The 25937-nt window shown below is 40.2% G+C and overlaps 1 protein-coding gene across 1 annotated transcript in view; it reads left to right on the top strand.

The window, feature by feature from the left end:
- The window catches only part of c18h14orf180 (chromosome 18 C14orf180 homolog), a 122609-nt gene that overhangs the window by 92339 nt on the left and 4333 nt on the right, over positions 1-25937 (top strand). Inside the window, exons 2-9 of the mRNA XM_035994625.1 lie at positions 12667-12901; positions 13590-13620; positions 16798-16884; positions 18661-18781; positions 21044-21074; positions 21186-21294; positions 25272-25435; positions 25577-25709. Coding sequence (XP_035850518.1) covers positions 12749-12901; positions 13590-13620; positions 16798-16884; positions 18661-18781; positions 21044-21074; positions 21186-21294; positions 25272-25435; positions 25577-25709 — 829 coding nt within the window. The 5' untranslated portion in view covers positions 12667-12748. The remainder of the gene's footprint in view (positions 1-12666; positions 12902-13589; positions 13621-16797; positions 16885-18660; positions 18782-21043; positions 21075-21185; positions 21295-25271; positions 25436-25576; positions 25710-25937) is intronic.

Here is a 25937-nt window from a genome sequence, read left to right as displayed (position 1 = left end):
GCCTAATTTTAGGAAGTTCAATGTGCCCAGTCGAGTTCACATTTCAACAGTCAACCTGGTAGCTAAAGTACTCCTTAAACCACATTTAGCAGTATTTTTTGTTTGATCGGAGTACAGCACTTTAACAGTTTTATACTTGAATTAAATATATTTGAAAGCTGGCCAAAGCTTGGCACTTTCGCAGTTTTTAGTTGCAAAAGTTTTTATTTTTGTATGAAGACATATAAAGTAATATCAAACTACATTTAATTTGTTGTGTTTCTTTTCTTTTAAATTGTATGTCTACTGCAATCACATGGGAAAAGTAACTACATTTACATACTGTGAATCGTTTTTGAATCAAGAATCGATATTGAATCAAATTGTGACATTTTCTGAATCGTACACCCCTATTGCCATGGCATGTTTGAAAATGCACAAGACGGAAATGTTCCTGAATGTAGTGCATTTGTGTGCTATGCCAGAATTACAGTAATGCAGAAGTTGGGAAGTAACAGGAAAGGATGCCCTGCATGGTTAAAAACATTGTATCATCTCAAATCACAAAACGACGGAAGTTCATGCTCTCTGTACAGTAGACACTACCATACAGAGTAAGTGTGGACAGGTCTTTTGTTGGTTTTGTCTATTTGCTACATGGGTATAACCCTACCCTCATGATTTGGCAGTGAAACAATGAAATTATACCAGAAAGCAGCATGTGTTTGGGATACATCCTCCAGCAATAAAACCAATATTGCAAGATAATTATCATGGATTTTACAATATGCCCATTGCATTTCTCCTGGAGGGGAAACTGTCAAGCGTTTGCAGATTAATTTTGCTTTTTATTAGCTCACAGTAAAACACTGCCTCACTATCTTAGATGTAATACAATAGCCTAGCTTTATAGTCAATGGAACCTGCAATAAAAAAAAATAAACGTATCACTGGTTGCATACTAATGTAATGTGTAACATAATACATATCATACTACTGTATGTCTGTATGTATAGTCACATTATTTGATGTTAGATATTTTGTATATAACTAATTTCCATAGTGTAGATGCTGACCTGCTACAGGAGGTCACAACATAACAAGAAATAAGGCAATCTGTATTCTGTTGTTGCCATGAGTTTGTCATGTAAAAGATATGACAACAAAACAGCATATTCACTTCAACTGTGAAGTTCTAATAATTTTGCACTGTAGCTAAATAAATAACAAATTAAATACAAATTTGGATCCTGTTAGATTTGTTTCATGATGCTAATTTCATTCTGTAAAATGTCCCCGCTATCAGTCTTCTTGCGAACAAGTGAGCCACCTAACATATGGCACAGGACTCTTCCTGCAGTTTGTTTGTTTGTTCCTGAATTTCTACACACAAAGTGGTTCTTCACATTTTCATCTTCAAAATATTCAGGTACCTTGGTTTTTGATTGCTGTCAGAACTCATAAAATATATATAACTCTTATTCATGATGACAAAGTTTATTTTATTGTCATGTGACTAGAGAGGGACAAGGACCTGAGCTGCATTTTAACCGAATTACTGCTATGCATCATGGCCAACTGAACTAAGGAAAGGGCTTGTCTTTTTATCACGCAGAATGTCCCTAAAAGAGACGTGTTAAAGGAGAATTCCGGCCTATTTTTACCTGAATCTTGATCGCTTTATATCTCAGAGTACTGTCGATAGAAAAATAAATGAGTAAAATTGATGATAGCAAACTGGTGTTGCTGCAGCTACGTCCAGAGCTCCCAGTCAGCTAAAATGCCAGTTGTCGGGGCATCTAATCAAGAGTGTCTTTGTACCTCGTAAACAGACACAAATGCAATTAAAATGTCTGTGCAACATGAACAGGGCCGACCGGGCTCGACTGGCATCTTCGCTTCTGCTTTCTCTCCCGTCGGTAAACAGTAGTGTGCAGATCGGAGCGTAGTGTGAAGAGTGAAGATCGGAGGTGTTCACAAGGGAAGAAGCCTGGAGTAAGAACAACGTGTTAATCTACTTTGGAAAAGAAATGGTTTGCGTTTGTTTGTTTACTATTTTCTGCAACAACTGAATTACAACGGGACTTCAGTGCGAGACTACAGCTAGCCTTCAGTAACACTATTACTGTGCAAGCCACAACCATCATTTGGACCGTTTCCATGTAGTTACATAGTCACTGATATGGTCATTACCAGTAGTGTTGGGCAAGTTACTTCCAAAATGTAATACATTATAGATTACTAGTTACTGTCATTTGAGAGTAATTAGTTATATTACAATATTACTGTCTCTGAATTGTTACACTACTTTTGCATTACTTTTGAGTTACTTTCACCAAGATAACAGCAGAAGTTTGACTTGGCAGGCAGCTTGTGAATTTCACCACCGTATCAATAAAGTCTCCTCTTAATCCACTTTAATACATAATAGATTATTCATAATATTTTATATAAATTAATATGAATATGCAAAGTAACTAAAGCTATAAAAATAGAGTAAAACTACAATAGGCAATAGCAATGATATTTACGTGTAGCAAGCCTAAACATTAATTCCCAACATGTTTATATCTGTCAGCAGCTCGGACACACTGCTGTCCGCGCTGACGTACCGTCACCTTTTGGGACACAGATGTTGTCTGTACTGTCTCTGGTTCTGGCTCTGACCACGGGAACAGTGACGGGACAGCTCACTTCAACGCAGCGTAAATAACTCCTGAAAATAATGTCCATTTCGCAAATGTATCTGTCTCTGCAGTCATCTCAACCATCGAATACAGCAACAGGAAATAATACTCACAGCGTTTTTTTTCCTGTGAAGAAGTGTTTCGCGGTGTTGGTGAATTCTTAAAAAAATAAAACACCACTAAATGTTGCATCAAAATGTGTTGTAACTCGCGTTACTGAGATTGTAACGGGTATAATATTACCGAAATTTAATTAGTAATGCGTTATATTACTCCATTACAGCAAAAAGGAATACATTACTGTAATTGCGTTACTTTTTTAACGCATTACTCCCAACACTGATAACCAGTGCTCAATTACCTACTTTTGAAGGGGAAATAAACTTTAAGTTTTCGTTGCAAAGGCATGACCTGTTCTCTGGAGAACATAGCCAGACCACCAGCGCTCCGTGGCTTGTTGTCGGCAGCAGGAGGCGATGAAGGCGGTGAAAGCAGAAGTGAGAGGTCGGGCCTGCTATCCTTTAAACCAACTACAGTGCAAATGTAGCCAATTATTTCAACATTTATAGCAGACACAAATCCACCACCAGCTCTTTCAGCTAGCCACGTGTTTCGCCTCAGTTTAATTTACTGCATGGAAGGTAATTCTACAGTTTTAGTACATTATACTTCAGTATTTTATAACAGAAAAGCAGCAGTACATACTAAGACTCACAGGAGCAGCAGGTTAGTCTCTGACTGCCTCTTTGCAGCCTGTCAGAATGAGCCATGGCTGAGCAGGTGGGATTGTCCCACCACAGAGATGTATGCATCAGGAAGCCATAAATCCTCCACCACCATCCATTTGTTTACTCCTCCTGTTTCCCGCCAAACAAACTACTAGATTTCCCATGAGAGTTCCCGGCCCCCACAAGGCGTCCTCAGTGGATGTGCTTTACAGGCGTCACAACCAGAAGAAAACAGTTAAAAAAACATTTTTAAAAAGGTGAGTTTGTGCGGAGGAGAGAGCAGGGCTTAGATTCAGCTCAATTATTGCTAATAAACAACACTGGGCAGGTGGAGGAGAGGGAGCTGCCGTAGTTTAGGAAAGAGAATTTCTCAAACCAGTATCACAATGCTGATGCAACATGGACAGTATATATATAATGCAATGCTGCATATCCAATAATATGTAGTGTTTTAGGTTAATTACATGGTATAGAGCATATTTTGCAATTTTGATGTCAGGCTTCTAATTGTTGCTTCTCATTTTTATTTTTTTACCCTGATTTGAGATGGTTAAACCGGGGCTACATCTTGCCTAAACCTTGTGCGAGTTTGTGTGTGAGTGTGCACCTGATATTTGAGTTTTATGTCTCCGTGCCAGAATGTTTTATTAATGTGGTGCCTCACAGACGAGTTGACATATTTCACCAGTGAAGGACGTGACCCTGGTTGTTTATTTCCCATGATGAAATTGTCCAGAGGTTGATGACTCCGTAAATAAACAGTTCATGGAGCAGTAGCTCTTGGCTTCCGGTGACCAATGCAATTATTTTTGTGTAATCATCGCAGGGCAGATGTGGCTGTACAGGTGTCCTGCAGCTTTCCTATTGTAACAATTCAAAGAGACTAAAGAACACAACCTGAATCCACTCAACCTGGGGACAGTGCCTGTTTGTCTCAGGTTGTCATTTCTACATCTAAAAATCCTAGTTTTTAGGAGCCAACACCCCTACCACTTTTAGCAGTGTCATTTACATAATAAAATTTGTCTGAAAAACTGTCAAAATAAACTAAAGAAAAAAAAGACAGTGACAGTAAGCTTCTTTGCCTGTTTGTTTTTGTTGGGGGGGGGGGGGATAATAGAGGGGACAATATGTAATTATATGTATATGTGTATATTTTGATCATATTGTCTTTGAATGCTTCATTTATGTTGCTTTGTTTTATTTATTTATTTATTGCTAAGACATGTAAATACATATTGTTTTCTATCAATAAAACTATATTTTGGGGGTTAGTGCAATTAATCATAATACTTAAATTTAGGTCACTTTTTATTTAGGTAATTTAAAATGTTCTTCTGGAACGAAGATCAGCGTCATTAGAATGTGTTATTTGCAGTTAAAAAAAGGCATTTAAATGTAGTTTGTCTGGTTAAAGAAACCCAGACTTCATTGTGTTCCCTCCACAAGATAATCATACATATAATCGTGATTCACAAATGTCTGCTCTCGCATTAAAAATCTCCTTGCCAGGTAAGGAACACAATATTGAGGCCTCACAAACACAGTTACACTCAATAAGCAGACCAGGTCATACAGAATTGAATCTAATTTACTGACAATTAATGGACATCATGTGACAGGAGCTGTCTGTTAACACCAGAACAGCTGAAACCAGGGCTAGAACACATAAACAGGAAGTCTGGCAACTGCTACAATAGCTGTCATTGGTGATTTTCTTTTTGTTCTTCCTTAGATTTAGAAAATCTATTTTTTCACAATGACCTCATCACACCATTATCATTATTTGAAAATGCCGGGTTCAAGAGTACAATAGTACTGCATGACAGATTTTACTTCCTGAGGTGTACATTTAGTAAAATGACCAGTATCTTATTGTATACCAATCTCATTGTACCATCTTCATTAAGCTCTGCATGTTCTATAAGTCACCAGGCGATGTAGTTTTCTAATCCAGTCACCTTACCATGCTTTGTCAGCACAATTTACTGCCTGTAGATCCACTGTATGGACAATCTATAAAGTCCTCCCTCCTCATCACGCCCACGCAGCTGTTAGAAACTGTGTTGCAGAGGGCGAAATTAAAGGGCCAAGCAAACCGGGATCTATAAACATATTATGTCCTGTTGTTAATGGAAATGTCATCAGCAGAAATCTCACAGCTCTATTGAGCGATGAGCCTATTTCCCTGACTCTCTAAACCACTCGCATGTAAAACGGCTGGAAATTCTCAGGATTAAGTATGTACAGTAGCACCAGTTCGCCACCAAAAACAAAACGACCAAATTTTCCAACCGATTAAATTTAAAAGCCTCTTATCCCGGTTTTGAATGGACCATAATAAAAAGGAATTTTAGAGAAGAAGTGGAGAGCTTCTCTTGAAGGATGAATCATGACACATAAACATTTACTGTGTGGCCAGTCCCTGCTGGTCACTGGCCTTCTTTGCCCTTCCATAATAACCCCCCCCCCCACCACCACCACCACCCACCACCTACCTATTGAGTTATCATAGAGTGAGGTGTGTGTCTCTGAATCTGTATCAGTGGTTGATTGACCGTGACACTGACCACCGAGGCAGCAGCATCACATAGCCATGGTCATTTCTGTGGGTCACTGAATGTGGAAAGAGATAACACTTGACCTTTAATTTCCTCACTGGCATACCTTTAAAGCTGTGAGCTATTTGTTATGATATGAAGTGCTGCAGGCGCAACGGATCAAATTAAGGTTTTCTCAGCGTTGCTTCAAAAAGCAGGATTTGTTATCATAGGGCTGTTTTGCCTGATAGTTTTGCTCGACTACACTGTGCTACTTTTAAAATGGGCTCTGCAAAGAGCTTTAGTTTATCAGATTAGGTCCCTGAGCTGTTTTAGGATAGCTCTCACAACAAAGACAAAAGAGGTTGCAAATACAAATACACATATTAACAAGTATTTCAACAAGACATCAGCATTTCAAAGGTAGCAGCTGAGAGGCTGGACAACACTACGTTTTTGGAGCTAAATGCTCAAATCAGCATGCTAACATGCTCACATTAACAATGCTAACATGATGATGTTTAGCAGGTATAATATTTACCATGTTCACCATGTAAATTAAGCATCTTAGCATTTTAATCTGTCCTCCAGAGCACTTCCAGCTGAGCCCCTGGATGAGTCAACTAACATAAAGGACCAGGCAGAAAGGCAGAAGACTGACAGTATTGAAGAAAGAACTGGCGACAGTCAGACCCAGCTTCAGTTTACGGAGACAGTCACCAAGAACCTGAAACTGAAATACGATTTTAAAAAAGCCCTTGAGCAGGAGATGGAAAAGATGAAGCTGCTGTAGAGAGATGCCTGCAGAGAAGAGGTGACTGCCTATCAGGCGGAGGAGTGCTCTGCCAACTGAAGCTATCTGTTTGTCTTCAGCTCATATTGAAAACATCACTGGGCTTTGTGTTGTTATTAAAACCACCCAGATGTCATTATTTTTCCACCTTGAAGGGGAGAAAGCAGCCAAATGCAACCGCTTTGGTGGAGTGGCCCACACCTGCATGATTACGCAGGAAGAGGGGGATCATGGGAGAAAGAAAATGATGAAATGATGAGCAGCATCGAGGCTGTAGGTGTCTTGTTGACACTTGAGCATTATTGACAGGTGGCATACAGTCTTTTTGCAATTAATCACAGACATTAACCCTTTGACCCATTGTACAACTAGAAAAACTCTTCACTAGACTGATACCAGTTGGCATGGCAATCTGCTGTGAGTTGATGCTGTGTGGACAAGACATTTATTTCCTGAGTAAGATGGACAGCAGGTACTATGTTACTGCCACCATAGGTGAATTGCTGCCAATAGCTTGATTGCACTTAGCTTTTATGTTTGCATTAATGTGTCACATATTTGTTTTTTTAAATACAATTTAGATTGGATGCTCTATATGAATAATATTTTTTTTCCTTTGATTTTCTTATTATCTCCCTGCCTCTTATGGAGAAATAGCAAACAAAGGACCCAGGTGCCTGGTCGTAATGACTGCCTGCGTGCAGTATGACCATGCAGTGTGAAATAGGGTTACATCTACAAGGTCTGGGAGAGATCCTGTGACTGGAAGTAGCATCATATCTTTGTTAGAGTGAGTAAGCAGCTGTGAGTGTCACTGTTCCTATCTTACACTCTGACATCATGTCTCATAAGCATTTAAAAGAGCTGAGACAAACGCAGGAATAGAAGAGAGAAGAATAGAAGGAGAGTCTTGAGTAGAGGCATGTAAATAAATGTGAGTCAGGGAGTATCACGGGTGCGAGTGGGAGTAAGTGATGGTCTCAAACAGCCAGCAGTCCGATCTGAGTGGCTGTCACAAGTGACTTAAAGGTGTATAATTGTCATAGACATACCAATTTAACAGTAAGAAGTAAATTGTCTTCTCACACTTGCTTTTGTCTCGCAGTTAACCTCCCAAAATAGAGAAAAGAAACCATGACTCTTTTTGCCGACAGATGGCCCTGTTTAACAGCAATGGTTACTATTTGCTTTGATTTTGCATACAAAATATATAATCAACTTAAACATTTGATCCGTAATTATAGATTAAAGGCCCTGCCCACAGAAGTATTTTGAGTTATGTGGCTGATTACAACTCCTCACTTACAATTTCAATTTTTTGTTTGCATTTTTGGAAATGATATATCACAGAAAATGACATTACAACAGTGATGTCTGACATTAAAATGTAGATGAGACTTTTCTTTAACTACAGAGATGCACATTGATTAACCCCCCCTGTTTCGCAAAGCTTTGTGAAAACAGCAAGTCAGATTTCATCCACCCACCCATCCATTTGTCCACTAGGGGGTGCAAGAGTGGAGCAAAAGATGATGAATCAGAATCAGAAAGGTTTTATTGCAACAATAAGTACACTTATGTGGAATTTGCCTTGGTGAAAGGTGCATACATAAACAAATAAACATAAACATTAATATGAAATAAACAAATACAGAAAAACTAATATATACATACAAAATAGCAGTTGCATAAGAAAGAAAATATGAGGTATTCCCTGTAATCAACAGTTGTTAATAAATTGATTTTAACATACTGTGATGAATCATTATAAACCCAGTTAAGAGGCTGTTATCATTAAGTAAATAAAGCTCTTGCTTCAAAGTGTTAGTCATGCTGAGTGTGTAGTATAGGCTGTATACTGTATGTGACCCTTTCACAATGAATCAGAAATGAGGATTCAAGTTATAACACCCCCACAGCTGTAATTGTACAAGATCTATGGTGATTCATACTAGAATTTTCAGCTCATAATTGAGGGACAGCGGTTAAGTTCGAAGCACTGCTGGAATGAGAACTGACCAAAAGATAATCATAAAGAAGTGTGGGATGATGTATAGATGTGTCATAATCTTAGCTGGGGGATTTGCGTCGCTGTGTTTACCTGGACAGTGTTTGACAGTAAAAGTCACTGGGTCAGATAATTGAGTAAAAAGAGACAGATGGTGGCAGCATTTACTGCTGATTACATGGAGGTCATAAACTGCCTTTCAGTAGCTGGGGGTGTCGCGTCCAAGCCTATTAAACTGCCAGAGCCTGAATCTTAGAGGAATGGGGAGTGGAGGGGTTTAAACAGAAGGCCAAGACCATAGACTCTAACATCCAGAGTAAAGGCACACAATATGTGTATCTCAGCAGGGATGCATGGTTTCACGTCTGTAACAGTAACAGTGCATATGGTGTTTTTTGTGTGCAACTATTAGACTCAGAAGACTCAGTCCAGCAGGATCTCTATGGTGCTGAGTAGAGTGAGTACTTGATCCTCTCCTCACATCATTGGAGTTGGCGTATTGTAGCGAGGGACATAGCTGTCACTCACACAGAGTAAAATATTCTATACCAGAGGCCTCTAGGCTACAGCAAAATTGCATAGAGTAGCTGTATGTGCACAATGCAGAAAATATAAATAGGATATGCTGATGTAGGGCCATGCGCAGTGTTGTGAAATGACACGAGGACACAAAAGAGGCAATGTTCCTGTTCAAACCTGCTGGACAATGCAAAATGCATTATTCTAACAAATGGTTTATGAAATCATCTAAGATTTATGACCTTATCGTGAGTCAGAAGAAGAGGAATGTGCAAATATCCACATAGTCAAACTCTGCAAAACTCAAGATTTCCAGAATAAAACAGAAGGCCATTTGATTTTAACCCTCTAATAAAGTTTTGCAGGTCTTTATTGGGGATGTACTGTGATTTTTACACCAGCTCAAGATGTACTCATGGTAGCACAGTGTAAATACAGATTACACAAAGCATTAGCACTAATTGAATATATTGAGGTTTACTGCAATAACCTGCTGATGATTTATATCTGTGGATAACTCCCTGTTTCATTCTACTCTGCATTCTGTTCCAGCCAGGGCCTCCTCACCATTCATTTGCATTAGTCTGGTGTATTGGCTTCCCTAGGAACGGGTGCTGTGGAGAGTGTTTACTGATTGCACTGATGTATTTGTCCACCAACTCTGCAAGACAGACGATCAATATTCCAATTACAGGTAGATTTCCAATTCTTGCACTGTAGAATAGCGGACATCAGTCAATATCTTTGTCAAAATGACTGTCAGTACATGTACAAAAAGTTGGAAGACCTACTGCATTGTGGTGCCAGTAAGGTGAATTAGTCATTCTTCCAAGCAACAATTTCATATTATCATGTCAGAAAACAGCAGTGTTGCAGCAGGTTGGTATTTTCTCCAATCTATGCAAAGTTGCAGCCAGTGCAGAATATAACAGGGACTTTCCCAACAGTATTAAAACACAGCGTAAAATAAGCTATAAAATAGCTATAAATTTGCAGTTACATGGTGACAATCCCAAGTAAATAGTCAAAAGCGATCTTTGGGCTAAGAGTTACCTCAATTCCAATGTTAACATTTTGAAAGTCTGAGGCTATAAACAGAGGACAGCTTTGAAATATTGACCTGCGTGGTAGATTCCCTGACACGAAAACAGTACCTGCTTTAAAATATAGAGTACTGACTAAACTAATGTATGGACAAGCTATGTACCTAGAGTAATTTGTTTATGTGCTTATATATTTTGTGTGTTTTATTTACTTTTTGTATATATTTTTACACCTTTTGCTGGTTTCCTCCTGCTTTTTTCTTACTTTATTTCATTAAATGTTTTTCTTTATTGTATTTTGTGTGTCTGATATATACAGACACATATATACAAAACTGAATACATAAGTATGTTTCAGATTGCTCTCAAAGTAACTAGAACCTTACTTACCCCCCAAAATAACAAGCACAGTGACTTCTTGAAATACATATTGCTATATTGTTATATCAAATATTATGCATCATAACACTTGTTCGGCTTGAAAGGGTTGCAGTCCTGCTTGGGTGGGTTTCCTGTTGCATGGTTGTTGTCAAATGTTAACATGACATCAAGAACATTCTGTGCCGCCATCTCACAGCTGATGTGTTTCTGTTCAGCTTTACTGGCCTGTAATGAGGAGATGGAGCCCTCTCTTTTTCAATTAGGACTGAACACTGAGATTCAGCCAGTGGCCCTCCAACTCAATCACATCAGACGATTTGCTAACTTTCTTGCTGCCTTCTAACTCAACTCTTTTGACGCCACAGTGAAGTGAGCACAATCACCTGTGTGTGTTCTCCAGTTGGAGGGGATAAGGCAACCCTCCATCAGCATAATCAAGTTCCAGCTCTGGATTAGGCATGGGCCAGTTACCAGTTTCAAGGTATACCGCGGTTTGAAAAAGTCACGGTTTCAAAACCACTAAAATTTTCTGTCATACAGTTTCTAAGTTATGAGCTGTTTTTTATGAGTCTACAAGGACAGAAAGTGCAGTTTAGAAATCCCTCTCCCTGCCACTGTACAGTCAGTTTAAAAATAAAATACATTGTGTTCAATGGAAAAAAAGTTGTTGTTTTTTACCCAGACATTTTAAAATTAATACATTTATAGCTGTAATTGCAGTACCGTAAAACCGTGATATTTTTGCTGAAGGTTATCATACCGTCAGAATCTCATGCCTACTCTGGATGCTGTTAGTCCAAAATGAACACTGTTCACAGTTCCCTGAGTCTGACCTGCCAGTGTAAGTTTAATGCATTCACAACCATTAAAATCCCATCTTGCTTAGCTAGGTGTATCGGACACTAATGGAGACTGACTCTGCCTATTTGCTTTGTGATTCCCCAGTCATTTCCTCAAGCTACCACGCACGTGTCCAAATGAAGTGACGGTGGAGAGGAGTACTGCTCACAAAGTCGAGATCCATTCATGATCTTCTGGATCATCCGTGGATCAACTACCACGTAGTACCAGTATCACTTCTTCTCCTTCTCTCTCTCTTTCCCGGGGCAAAGATTGGCCTCACATTAATGTTAATTAGTAGAGTGTGAGAGGAAGTAAGCACACATCCAGAGGAGGCACTCCTTGTGAATAAATATTTGTTGTCCTTGTTTGGATAGTGGGAAGTTCTTTCTCTCTCTCTCTCTCTCATACAGTGGCTGTTCCTAATGACCCTGTGTTTGCATTTTCTCTCTGGTTTGCTTTAGATAATTTACAAAAGCTTGCTTTCTCTGAGGTAATGTGAAACATGCTCACACATTATGTATTCTAGTTTTCTTTTTGGTGCATAATTCCTATGCACTCCTCATTTATAAATCATAAGTGGGGCAGTAAGACTTAAAGGGATTCTCTCACACACTGTTAATATACATAATGCACTACTCTGTGAATGCAGAATAGCATGGAAAATTAGGTCAGAAATACTGGATGAAATGTCTCATTATATACTACATTTAAACATCACAGAACATGTGCACACTATATTTGATTTTCATCAACTACAGCATTGCATGGTCCCTTTTCAAGGAGTGGAGAGAGATCCAATGTGCAAAACACATGCTGGCAGGGCTACTGTACATGAGCAGAGCAGGGATTGGTCAACCGCTCTGCCACTCTAACAGCAAATACTCCCCGACTTCCTCTGTCCTCCTTTCCTGGTGCAGCCTGGGAGGAGGGAGGGAAATGGATCTTTTCTGTGTGAGTCGCCGGAGCTCCCTCAGCCTGCTTCTTACCACCTGTCCTTGACTTACAGTGCTCAGACGAGACTGAGAGAAAGCTGTGCTGCTCGCTCCTCCCTCTGGCACCTCTCTGTCTGTGTTTATGTGAGCAGCTTCATTTTTTTAATCTTCACTCTTTGTGTGGCTTGTTTCTTTCTACCTGTGGTGCTTCAGTGGAGTGGCAAGGAGAGGAGCGTTTGTCCTCGGCCGGTGGAGCTCTGATGGGAGGCAGTGCTGGCTTTGGCTGGGACTGGGGATGCTGAACAGGGGGAGGGAGGGCCTGTTTGAGCTGGGACAGCAGCTCCAGCAGCAGGGGGAGTATCAGGCCGCCCTCCACTGTTTCCTCAGCTGCCTGTTGGGACTGACCCATGTGCAGAGCTTCACCTCTCTGCCCAACTGCCTACACCAGGTGAGCCAGATGCCTGAAGACACTCACACAGACACTCACAACACAATGTTACTCTCTCCGTTTTGTCTTACACCCACATACAGTACCAATATGCCTATACAAAATCTGCTGTAACTTGTATTTGCACAGCTGCATAGACACATTTGCATAATTTCCCCTTTAGAGGGATAGACATATATTATCACACTGCACAGCACACAGGACACATTCAACCTTGTTATCTCTAACACCAATGTCAAATCTAACAGTACAGTGCATCACGTGTCCCTGTGTTGACACTGTGAGATCATTTCAATCTCAGTAGGAGTGATAGTGTGCGTGCTGCTAAATGAGGCACCGGACGCAGCACTAATATACAGTAGCATCGTTATTAGACTGCTCACAGTTTATTGTTTTATTATTTTTGAGGTCACAGGCTTTATGGCACTGTGTAACCAGGCCAAAGTCCTAGCAGATTACATATACAAAGGCAAGGCAACATTTTTAATTCTGTTTAGTAATGCCTGAAGGAATGTTCCTGATGTCAAAACAAAGCCTCTACACCAGAACTTTGGAACGTGTGGCATGATGTTGATCAGACCAATGGTGCTGCGAAGAGACCAGAATTACTTGTTATGACAGCTCATGACATCACAACCGGGAATGTTGTTGGAAATTAATTATTTTGTCCCTTGTCTGTGCTTTACAGATCGCAGAACTCTTCATCACTGAAAAGAATTGTATCCTTTGCTAACTCAGGGAAAGCCTCACTCCCCCATCTCACATCTGACAAACTTTCACCATCCCTTCAGGACTGTCTGTGTTAGCATAAGGGCTAACTATAAAACTCTCTTTCTTTCTGAACAATCTTTCTGAAACTCTCTTTCTGAACATGTAAAGGATTGCCTGCGGTGGAAGGCGTGGCAAATTCCTGTACACTGGAGAATGTAGACCCGGCATAGAAAGCCATGTAAACTGAGGGGGATGAGCGGATGTCTGTGGGCGAGTTCATAACAACACATTTGTCCCAGAATGCCATGTTTTGTGTGCAGCTCAGGCTGTGTGTCTATCTCTTAAGAGGATTTGTAGGCTCTTATCTCTCCACAACAGAGTGGAAGAGCACTAATTAACCTGCATCTGCACTGACTAGCCTGTCCAACGCCACTTAACTGCTTCTATGAGCTATAGCAGTATAGGACATAGAGATAATAGAGAGGTGTTACGTTTCAGGATATATTACCTGTGTGGCTCTTCTCCCCGTTTCTGAGACACTCCAACACTTAACTTGCCAGCTCAGGTTATCTACCTCAGCAAGGCTATACCCCTTACTGTCCATTTTCCAAAATAGGTCGATTTGCTGAGCTTTACTTCATCAATGGCCTTCAGTAGACCCCTCTTCAGCACAAAATGGTATCTACTTAGAGGGGTCGTCTAGCTTAATGGGGTTAAATCTTTTGACATACAGTACTTTATTACATAACATCATCAATAATAATGGAGTCATGTCGTGTCAAACTGTGGCATTCTATGTATGGTAGAGTTACCATGTTACATTGTTTTACTTTTAGTATAAGGTTACAGCCATGAACATGTATTCACACATTGTTTAGTATGTCAGCAGAAGAAAGGAGCCATTCATAACAATAATAATAATAATAATAATAAATTGTCAGTATTCAAAATGTAGTCATGAACATATGATATTTACAATAACATAGTACAATAAGAATTGCATCTAATGACTTTATTAATAATATCATTGTGCACAGAGATTGAAAGTATGTGGTCATTTTCCATGAAATAGAAGTTAAGTAAAGTTGCTTACATTTTTTTAGTAGTTCTCATGAGCATCATAGGAGCTGAAGCAGTGATGTTGTGATTTTTGCAGTGGTCCTCTGGGGAGGGAGGTGACGGGTCAGTGTGCTCAAACTCGGAAAGGATATGGGAACTTTGGAGTTTCACACAGATGTTTACAACAACAGAATTTGTGGTGTCCCCTCACATTTTGTCTGTGGGGTCTAAACAATTTGGAAACAGCTGATTTTACATAGTCAAAGCTTGATGTATCGTTATCAGAGCTGGCAGTATCTGCAAGTGACCTTTGTCCAAAGCCAAAAGCTCTTTTGGCTGCTGAGTGTTTACTGATAAATGTTTCTTGGAAAGCGTGCCGACCCGGACAATTTTACTTTAACCTCAAATAAAGGGGAATATCAGATACAAAGCTGGGCATATCCTGCATTTACATTCCTAAAGTGGATATGCAGTACAGAAAGAGTAGTAATAGATAGTCACAGGGAGCTTAAGAACACCAGCTAATCAATATATCACATTTAGTCATATTTATCACATAATTCTACTGGCTAGAGTTAATGGTGTTATTAATTTCAGTGCACCCTTAGCAGAGTTGTGTGGCACTTGTGATCAATTGTGCCTTTGAAGGTTCCAGTGTTAATGCAAGTTCTTGTCGAGTTTTAGAATGCAGTCCAATTACCAGTGAGGAGAGGGTGTTTGTGTGTAGGTGCGTAGAGTGGAGCACAAATTCCCTGAGGAGGATTGTGTGAGGTTCCTGTTGTGGCATTGTTGTGGTCCAGCCAGGCTAAAAATAGCAGGCAGAAGTAGTAGGCTGACCTTTGATGATGGCTGTTCCCCTAATCCTCCCTCCCAGATGGTCCACCACACACTCACCTTATTCCCTCCTGCCAGGTGACTCCCAGGAATTGGGGCAGGTATAATGCATCTTTAATCATCCTGTGATATATCTCAAGATTTGTTAAAAAAAAAATCTAAGTGTGTGGTGTTGTATGCACTAATAATATTAACCCAGAGTTTCACTTCATCATTAAAAAATGCTGGGTTTTCCTGACAGGTTGCTATGTCATCTCCTACTGTACTGAAAAGTAAATTATTCAGATGTACATCCACTAAAAAAAAGCTTTTCAACATCCACTCCTCACCGTCCATTATCTGGTATATTGTGCTCATCAGAAGTATTTTTTCATTTTTTATCTTTTATCTTTCTGTTTAATAACTATCATTTCCTTTTGTTGATGACCATATGTACAATAGGATTTTAACTGCATTTCGTCCTGGTATTCTTGTTGGATCTGTGGCTCGCCTGTCCCGCAGTACTGACATTAATGAAGGAAACCAGCTGTTGTGGTTTTCAGCGGTCAAAGTGTCCATATTTCTGACCTCAATATAAAAGTTGTTAGTTTTATCTAAGCTATATTAAAATAGAATTGACAAATAAAATAGAAAATGAAATATGTACAATGTAATTTATAGAATTTTACAAATAAGAGATCTGGTTGTTAAGTAGGATGTTTAGACAGGCAGGGCTGTGTTTATTTTAAGCCTTCTCCTTCCCATTGGTCTTTAAATTCACCTGACAACCATCAGTGGTGTCATTTTACAGTGGGCCGGACTCTCGCACGCAGAATGCTTTGGAAAAAATTTAAGAGGCTCTATTTTTAGGAAGCTTTTTATAGAAAGTCTTTTCATGGAAACAAAAGTGACGCTGTACCAAACACAAAAACAAAAGACTAAGAGAGGAATATAATATGATGTAATACAATGGGGTGCAATCAGATTACGACTACACTGAGATTCAGCATTTTAAACTTGTTTAGCATCACAGTCGCGCTGTTTGAAATGCAGTACAAAAACCACAACCGGTATAACAACACAAAAGCAACGACACAGACACCGGTAGTTGAAATCTGTATTGCAAAATTCATACCTCAAGATTAAAAATCTGGTTTGGGTTACTACAAATTCTGTTTGCCTGGAGGGGTCATTCACGAGAGGGGTGAAACAAACATAAAACACAGCTGAGCTAGGCAACGAGGCTGTTTTTAACTTCAACAACTGACTAATCCTGATGACAACTAAGACTGATCCTTCACCTATATAAACAGATGAGAAGGCCCTGCAGTTCATCCAGGCTGAGAAAATGTTCTATGAGGTGGCATTGATCGAGCTCACAGCTCTTCAGGGGAGCACAGGCAAGTACTTTTGACATTAGGCTATCAATAAATACTTCTGGGAAAATACTGTATGTGCATATACAGTATTACATATACTGTATGTATATCATGCAGCCTTGGATAAGTCATATACCTTGACTTTGAAAATGTTTTTTTTGGTAATGCTTTATTTTCCTTATAGTTTCTTAGAAATATACATGCCATTTGGCTAATTATGGGTAAAATAGAGATAGTGTTCAGTTGGTTTCAATTATTTGATTCAAATTAATTGCTAATCTCTAGTGTAACCTTGGGTCTTTTAGTCTGTGCACATCAGATCAGCTGAATGTGTAAAAATGTGACATTTGTTAACAGGCAAATATATAATTCAGTATATAAGAAGAAGTAAGTTTAAAAAACAAAATCTGAATGAATATTTACTTGAGTTTAACTGGAGTGGTTCTTTTTAGGAAATTCCTGGAAGAACTGTTTGAGCTCAACACAACTAAAGTAACTAAATTACCAGTCTAAAAACATTGTCTCTCTCTACCCTATAATAAGTACCACATTCCAAACTTAAAAAGGACATTATTAGAAAAACAGCTCCATTAAATAAAGTTTAACAGTTTTTTTCTTAACCTGCATTACTGGAAAGGGTGATACAAAATAGTGTGGAGTCTAATTTTATTTTGTATTAAATTTATTTTGAGGCTGTTAGCAAAGCAGCACTGAAGCTGTTCAGTGGCTGACAGACTGAAGTTGGCAGCTCTCCAAAGTGACTTGTGTGTAACCTGCATCTACAAACTAACCTGCAAATAATGTCTAGACTATCACACGTGTTTTTATAACATCCCAAAAAATATATTCTCCTAACTCATTAAGCCAATATGAAGTGACGTCCCATTTCTACCATCTTTGATGACAATATACCCGGTGGAGCGTTAAAAGCGAGCATTCAAAGCAAGGCCGCTCATTCATCACCTGCTGCTGCTCCAGACATCTGCCTCCTCCTCTGTGTCTGCTGCTGAGGCAGCAGCGCAGTGTAGCATGGGCACAGTGGAGGAGAATGGGGACAGACATAGTAGAAGACAAATGGCCTCACTTTGCACACATCTCATTAGGAGCTGTGTTTCGCTATAGAATACTGAAGCCCCTGATTCAGCACTCACTTGGATTAAATGCTGGACTTCTCCAGAGGCAGAGCAGGCATTATAGCTGCCGCTTGCTTACTTGCTTTCATTCTCTCCCTGGTGTCTTTTTCAAATGTACCTTTCTCAGTATTTCCCCACTGGAAGCTCACATAATTCTCATGTTGTGGTTTTATAATGCAAACGAAAGTCTTTACCTGTTACAATGATTTATTTGCTCTTGCTTGTGGCATGGATTACAAGCCAAAAATCATTACCACCTCAACTATTGTCAGTGTGTGGTGTGTGTTTGGCTTGTACATACTGTGTGCTAGTGGTGTGTCACCGTGTGTCTGCATGTGTTTCAGTGTTCCAGTGGGCGTGGTGAGTGTGTTGTTTGACTCCCTTATCCGCTCTCTTCTGCCCTTATCTCTGCTCTCTTGTCTCCAGTTGGCTCCACTCTGCTGTTAAGGCTTAAAGTCCGCAGCAGTGCCAGACAGGCTGGTAGCCATATATACCCAGGCTTTTTTAGCTTTATTTATCAAACTCTGTGCAGTGGTAGAGAGGTAAAGAGATCAAAGGACGGTGAGGAGAGAGGGATAAATAGATAGATAGACGAGCAGAGGGAAAGACTGAGTGGTTTGCTGGCGGACCAACTGTGATTCTATGCCCTGTGTTTGCGTAACAGGGCCTCAGGAGGAGGGTACGCTGGGCTCTGCAGGATGGACAACCCCAGAGGAGCTTTCGGAGCAGGCCTCCCAGGCACAGCAGCTCGAACGGCTGGCCCAGCTCTGCATCATGAGCAAACAGTAGGTAAAACTGTGTCCTGCTGTAGCTTCTGTTGGGGTGTAATTAATGAGGCGTTACATGTTCTGTGAGTTTAAGGGCTCAGTGGGCTCATCAGGAGTGGATTTATAGTGAAATAGATTCACTTTTATGACAGTTTTATCACCAGTTTTGTATACAGTTAAAGTACTGCATATATGTAAAGTGTGTGTTATTGTTGCATTTGACCATCACTCCATAGCTGAAGTGAAAATTGTGCTGATTCAGTTGTAACAAACAAAAACAGAAATCAATATATTACCGTTTGTTATCAGTTTTAGTGCGAAAGCTCGGAGCAATAAAAAGATAATTTATGCTTAGATTCAGCTCTAACTGAAATAATCTCAAGATAAATAATTTACTGCAAGATCACTGAAACTAATTATTGGCATGCTTGGGTAAATTTGTGTGACGGTTTGAAAAACCCACTTTAAGGAATTAATCACTTTGATGTTTGCTTTTATTCACATTACATAGTTATTTGTCATGTTTTAAACAGTCATTGAGAAAATGTGAGAAATATGTAGTTACAGACAAAAAAAAGTATGCGTATCCATGTCCACTTGCACGTACACACGCCTTTCTGGAATGGAAATGTTTTGAACTAGATAAACTCTGGCTTCAAGTCCTTTTAGCTAGAGTTGAATTTCCTTGTAGATGCAGAGAAAAGAGACACCGCACTCTCCGTGAGTGTTACAGAAGGAACACCTTAACTGGATCTGGTGTCTCCTGTTGCAGGGGTCGAAGCATGCCCCTCTTTTCTGTGCCTGTGTTGTCATTGGTGAGATTAGGCCATTTAACCTGATTGCCAGAGAGGGTCACAGAGGGTGGAAGGTCTGCTCGACGGAGGGCTGGTCACAGTGCTTCATTAATGCAAGGAGCGTACAGTAGTTAAACTTAAATGAGATGGTACTGATTGTGCATGACTGTACCCAGAGGCTTTGGTTTTTGGCTAAATAAGAACAGCAGGAAATTGATTCTACCCTTAAAAAACACAAACTTTGGTTTCTCTAAGTGGGTAAATATGATTAATACCCCAAAGCTCTTACTACCTCCACCAAAAGCCTCAGTCCCAGTCTTTCTTTCTTTTAGACAGGAAGTTGTAGGCCTAATACTCTTCTGAATCTTTCAGCGATGTCGTAGGAAGTCCTTTGGACCGGCGAAGGGCTTTTCTGTCTTTGCCGATCAGATTTCCCCTGAAAAGGACGTTCTAAGGCAGTGCAAACTGATACCTGGCTATTACTAATTGAAGGGAAGTGTGGGTTTGGAACAGTGAAGCTGACATCTGTCACACTAAACAGGGCTTGCTCTACATCTATAGGCACAAGTGGGGGTGTGAGGGTGATGTCCTTGGCTGACTTTGCAGGGCAGATATGAGCAGAACAGCTGGCAGATTCTCAATGTACTACATCATGTTCATAGAGCTTAGCACTAAGCAGAAAGTAGTGCGAGTGCACAAGTCAGTAAACCAACCTGTAAACACCATGCCTTCTGTAATTCACCCTGGAGAATAGAAAGGGGCAGTCTGCTGGCAGAAATAGAAGCTTCCTCCACTTCCTCCATAAGTTGCCTGAGCACCTGTCTAATCTCAGCACACGCATGTTTAGATTTCTCATGCTGCTGAAACGGATCTATGCTCACCTGACAATGCAGCACGTGCCGCTACATTTGATTAAGGTCAGGCGTTGTTTATTTGTGTTTTAATGGAAGAAGAATGTGCAGAGGTTGATTTAATCTGATCATTTAGTGCTCTCCATTTTTAAGAGAATGCTTTTGTTTTAATCAGATATAAAATGTTTGGTTTTACAGTGTAATTTACCGACATTTACCACATAATTCCATATTTTAGAGGAAAGGAGAAATGATTTATTCCCAGTATGTATTAAAATACATAAACTAATAAAGCATAAATAACTTCTCCTTCTTTCTAAAATACCCCGTAGGTACCCAGTTCAAAAATACTTATCGTATAACTTATTTTTCCTTCCTCTAAAAGTCCCAATTGTTACTCCCTTGTTCTGCTATACCTACTTTTAGGTACTACTAGGAACTGGTAAGTGTATGTACGGATTCTTATGACGATATAACACCATAAATTAAGAGGAATTACATGGTAAGTGTTGGGAAATTACACTATAAATTGCGGGCTGTATTATAAAGTATTACCAAATATTTTACTCCAGTGGCACAGAGAAAAGTAGAGGTAGTGTATTTGTTTAACGGTGCCATTTTCCTTTTCCTTTCAGACCTCATCTTGCTCTAGAATACAGTGGTAAGGTATGTGCATCATTCTCTTCGCTTTCTCTCTAGACTTTTGAACAAATAAAATATTTTATGGCACTCTTGTACCAATTTCAAATCCCTGATGCCTGTTGCTTAATCTTTCAGGCTGCAAAGATCCACCAGAGGGCTTTTGGTAATGACCACCCCATTACAGCCAGAAGCCTGGAGCTTATGGCCACTGTCTACGCTGAGATCGGCAAGACTGAATATTCAGGTAAACACTCACCTGGGATGAAAGGCACAGAGCGGCACAGTAAACACTCATCCTGACACAATGTTACGACACACTGACTTACTATATGCAGATAAATAGATTGTGGAAAACAAACGTGGTTGTGTGATTTCTGAAAACAACAGAGCAGGACACCTCTCTCCGCAGTATATATTTTAACATTCAGTCTGGATATTGAACTGTTTGCCGTGGTCATGTTGTTAGTTGTTATGGTGACAACAAGCCAGTGGGGCCAGTTAGTGTCACACTCACTATCATTTAATGAAAAGGTTTTGATTACTTACCTATAGAAATATGAAGCAATTAAATCCAGCAATCCTCTCTAGCAGCAACGCAACAGAGTGTACAAAAGATGCCTTTCTATACGGAAGTTAGCCCACCATAATGTTTTTTTGCAATGACAATGGTACACATAAAAATGGCCGCCACTTTGACCCAGGGCTGTAGTCAAGTCCACCTTTGTCGAGTCCAAGACAAGTCCAAGACCAGGACTAGTCGAAACAGGTTTGTCTGTACAAACATCTGTGTTATTCTCCATATACAGACCACAGGGAGTCAAACAGCCTTAAATATGTGTTCAGAGAGAGACGGCTACATGGAAAGACAGTCATTTTGATTTGGAGATAAACAACAGTCAGATGAATGTAATGTTTCACGGTACGTCAGTGTTTTAACATGGATGTGTTTAATACTGTTGCCAGGCAGCCTGCTTCCGGTTTCTTTTCTCTAGTACTTGCTCATTCACAGATTATTTTGTCTGTACGCTCTCTGGTGTCTTGGAGAGTACCGCAACAAACAATGCGTTGAGCATAAACGTCTCTGTGCATGCTCGTAGCATGCGTGCCATCGACGGCGGACCGCGCACAGTGTTGAGCTCAAGTATACCCGCGCCTTTAGAGAGCATACAGCACAGTGAGGATGTGGTTTAAAGCAATTTAGTACTGTAAGCCTTTAAACCATGTCAACTCGTAAACATGTTAAATTAATAAACACTTGCAGTCATGTCGGACACAAGAGTGCTTTTATGCAGAGCAAAGAAGAAAAGTAGCTTTGTGTGCCCGGGTTGGGTCCGTGCGTAGAGCAGGCGCACATATACTTGGAGGTTTATGCCTCGACGCAGAGGTCAAGGGTTCGAATCTGATCTGCGATGATTTCCTGCATGTCTTCCCCCTCGCTCTCTCTCCCCTTTCTCACCTAGCTGTCCTATCGAATAAAGGTGGAAAAGCCAACAAAAATAATCTTAAAAAAAAAACAAAAGTAGCATTGTGACAGTTTGAGGGCACTGTTTTGTTGTACAGTATGTATGCTTGGCTTGCAATAAATGGGAGCAACACTCTCTGAAAGCTGCGTTTTTGTAAAGACTGCTGTGGTGTAAAAAAAAAAGCAATATGCACAAACCAGCCTTGTTGTCGAGTCAGCTTTCAGAGGCAGTGGTGCTGAACAGCTACATAAAGACAGGAGTGTACATCATATAAAGACAAAGATTAACAACACTCCTTTTGTTCACCTCAGAACATCTTAAACATGTTTGGTGAAATGGTGAGAAAGTGAGTTAGAGAGCAGCTGTAGCTGTTCTTGCAAGTCAGAACACAGTAGTCTCAGTGCGCTTTTTGTGACCTTTTAATTTTGTATTGTAAACAGAAAAATCCTCTTTGACCCACAGTAAGACGCTTCAACAGAGGCATATTTAAATGGTTCCAGCTCTTATCCCCTAGATACCGTTCACTGTAAACTGGGTCAATCACTCTCCCTCAGCTAACAAACTATTTATGGGTATTTGCAAGTTGAATTAGTATGTCAGCTGTAGTATGTTGTGTAGCAGTATGTGGTAACATTTTGAAACTATAATTAACCAAACTGCTAACTACTAGGGAACGTATAAAAATGATTAGGGTGAGGAGGGCAGTTGAACCTTGTGGTTCACTTTTTAAAATATATATATATATATATATATATATATATATATATATCTCTCAACATATCAGATTTGAATTGGTGCAACTCGTTTAATAAGATAACCTTAAGGTGCATAAATAATTTGAAATGGTGTTCTTTTTTTTAACCATATGTAAATATTATGGGGTACAGCTCAAGGGAAGGCTGAAATAAAATATAAATGCAAGGTGAGAATTTTTTAAAAGGCCCTCCCTTGCTCTTCCATTTCAGACGACTCTCAAAAACAAAACAGCAAAAAGATAGAGAATACGTAGCCCTGTCCATTTTTGACCCCCTTTTCCCCTTTAATAATTTGCATTCAGTCTCTTATGAAGGTGTTAAACTGTAGCCCTGTCCAACTTATGTCAGTGACTGATTCATCAGTCAGTGTTGAAAGACAAAACATAATGGTATTTAGTGGAGATATGTTCAACTTACAGACAATACAAATAAAGCAAAATTAAATTTGGTGAGTTTTTGAGGTCCTGGAATAGTAAATATCAAACCGTTGAGGGCAAACACATTAGGGGAAAAATAGGGCTGGAATTAATGATTATTTTGGTAGTTGACTAATCTGTTGATTTGTCATTTCTACGACAACGTAGCTAATGTTTGTTTACAAAAGAAACGTAGCTGCACGTAACTGCTCTGCACCACAGCAACACTCTAGAACGTAGAACTTTGAGTTGCTATTCAAAGCAGAGTGCCCTCTAAAAATGTTTTAAAGATAATTTCTTGGGCTTTTCTGCGTTTATTTGACAGGACAGCTAGGTGAGAGAGGGGGGGAAGACATGCAGGAAATCATCACAGGTCAGATTCGAACCCTGGACCTCTGCGTCGAGGCATAAACCTCTAAGTATATGTGTGCCTGCTCTACCCACTGAACCAACCCGGCCACACCCCTCTAAAAATGTTGATGTGCGTGAAAAGCTCTTTGATACCCTAACAGACACAAAGTTTGATGTTTTGATGTCATGCCTGGACTATGAATTGCCCTTTAAGTGGAGGAGGTTTACTATTCAGAATGAACGCTAGTAAACGGCAGGGAAAAAACTAGAGAAGACGACGAGACAGGGTAGGCTACTCCACTCCTATAATTTACTATTGTACTTAACACGTTAGCTAACACAACTGAAATAGTGTTCCCTTAGCCAGCACCATGAGATCTTGTTTTCCGACAGGTAAACTAACAAACATTCCGATACAAACATTACCGTATAGCCAGTTGGCTAAAGCATGAAACAGTCGCTAAAACGTACTTATCTGGAATAGACACAGCTCCAGGGTGCTTTCTTTTAAGGTGCCTGTGCATCACTGTTGTGCTGCCATGCAATCCTAAGTGTCCTTTACAGTGTTTGCGCTGCACTTGTTTGGCAGGTTTATTTTCGGTTAGTCTATATCCTTGACGTTCCACTTCCGAGATTGCTCTGTTGCCATTGAAAAATCTGCCGGATTTCACTCATTAATGCCGGATATCCGTTGCCTTGGGCTTCCTTTGTGTTGGCATTTTAAACTCCAGGCGATTTATGAGGACTATGGTAAATCTTTTCTCAGATCTCTGCAGGTGAATCCAGACAGCTAGCTAGACTATCTGTCCAATCTGAGTTTTCTGTTGCATGACTAAACATACACAAGTTTCTTCTGAGCCTATTTTGCAAAAAAAAAAAACACCGCTTGTTTGTTCAGGACCCGCCCATCTGTAGCTAGCAATGATGATGCAGTGATTAGTGACGATTCTCTCTGACCAATCAGTAGTCAGCAGGTCTTTTGGTATCGCCTCAGCTCGCTTGGAACCTCGACGGAGGTGATACTAAAAAAAAGTACCTGTTAGCAGGTACCAGGGACTTTTTTTCGTAGTGGAAAACCAAAAAAGGCGAGTCGAGGCGAGACGAACAGTATGTAATGGAAAAACTTTAACTTTAACTTTAACTTCGCCTCATAGTTTCTCTTCAGAGCACGGTGCACGCTCCTGTGTAAAGCAGCACTAGATCACTACTCATGTGTGGTCATGGTTCTCTTACTAGACTCCCTGGGTCAGTGTGTGTCTGCACTGTCCAAACACTTCGCTGCTGCAGAGTCCATCAGAGACACCGTCAACTGTATTCCTCATTCCCACCGGGAGAAACACTCAGAGGTCCGCCACAGAAAGGACACCCACCACCAACAGGAGGACGCACCGAAACCTATGGTAGTGTTAACAACACCAGCAGACATCTTCACCAGTGTTTGTTTGCAAAAGATCTGTTCCTTCCAGCTGTTTGTTGCCTGTCTTTGAAATTCATCAGGAGTTTGTTATGAGTGTACTCATCCTGAGCTGTATCTGATGCAGGTGACCAATGGCAAAGTCCCCACCTCCATTCTAAAGAGGCCAAGTCCCAACTATGGGTCAGACACAGAACCCAACTACAGACGGAAAAGTGAACGGAGGGTTCGATTCAGGGAGCCAGAGACCACAGTACATGGTGAGAGAACAGAAAAGTAGAGGTGTGACGAGATCTCATCCCACGAGGCAAAAAGTGTCTTGCGAGATCACTATAGCTTACACAAGTGCTTACACAAGTGCAGAGCAGCAGCCAGCATGACGGATGAGTCTGACTTGAACCTCGAAATTAGCATAGAAGATCCCCCCGGCCCGTTCTCCAAAGTTGACTCTGAGTTAGCTTTTGCAGAGCGCTAAAAACAAAACAAAA

The sequence above is a fragment of the Sander lucioperca genome, chromosome 18 (genome assembly GCF_008315115.2).
Source record: "Sander lucioperca isolate FBNREF2018 chromosome 18, SLUC_FBN_1.2, whole genome shotgun sequence".
NCBI lineage: Eukaryota > Metazoa > Chordata > Actinopteri > Perciformes > Percidae > Sander > Sander lucioperca.
This window is presented reverse-complemented; position numbering and strand designations above follow the sequence as displayed.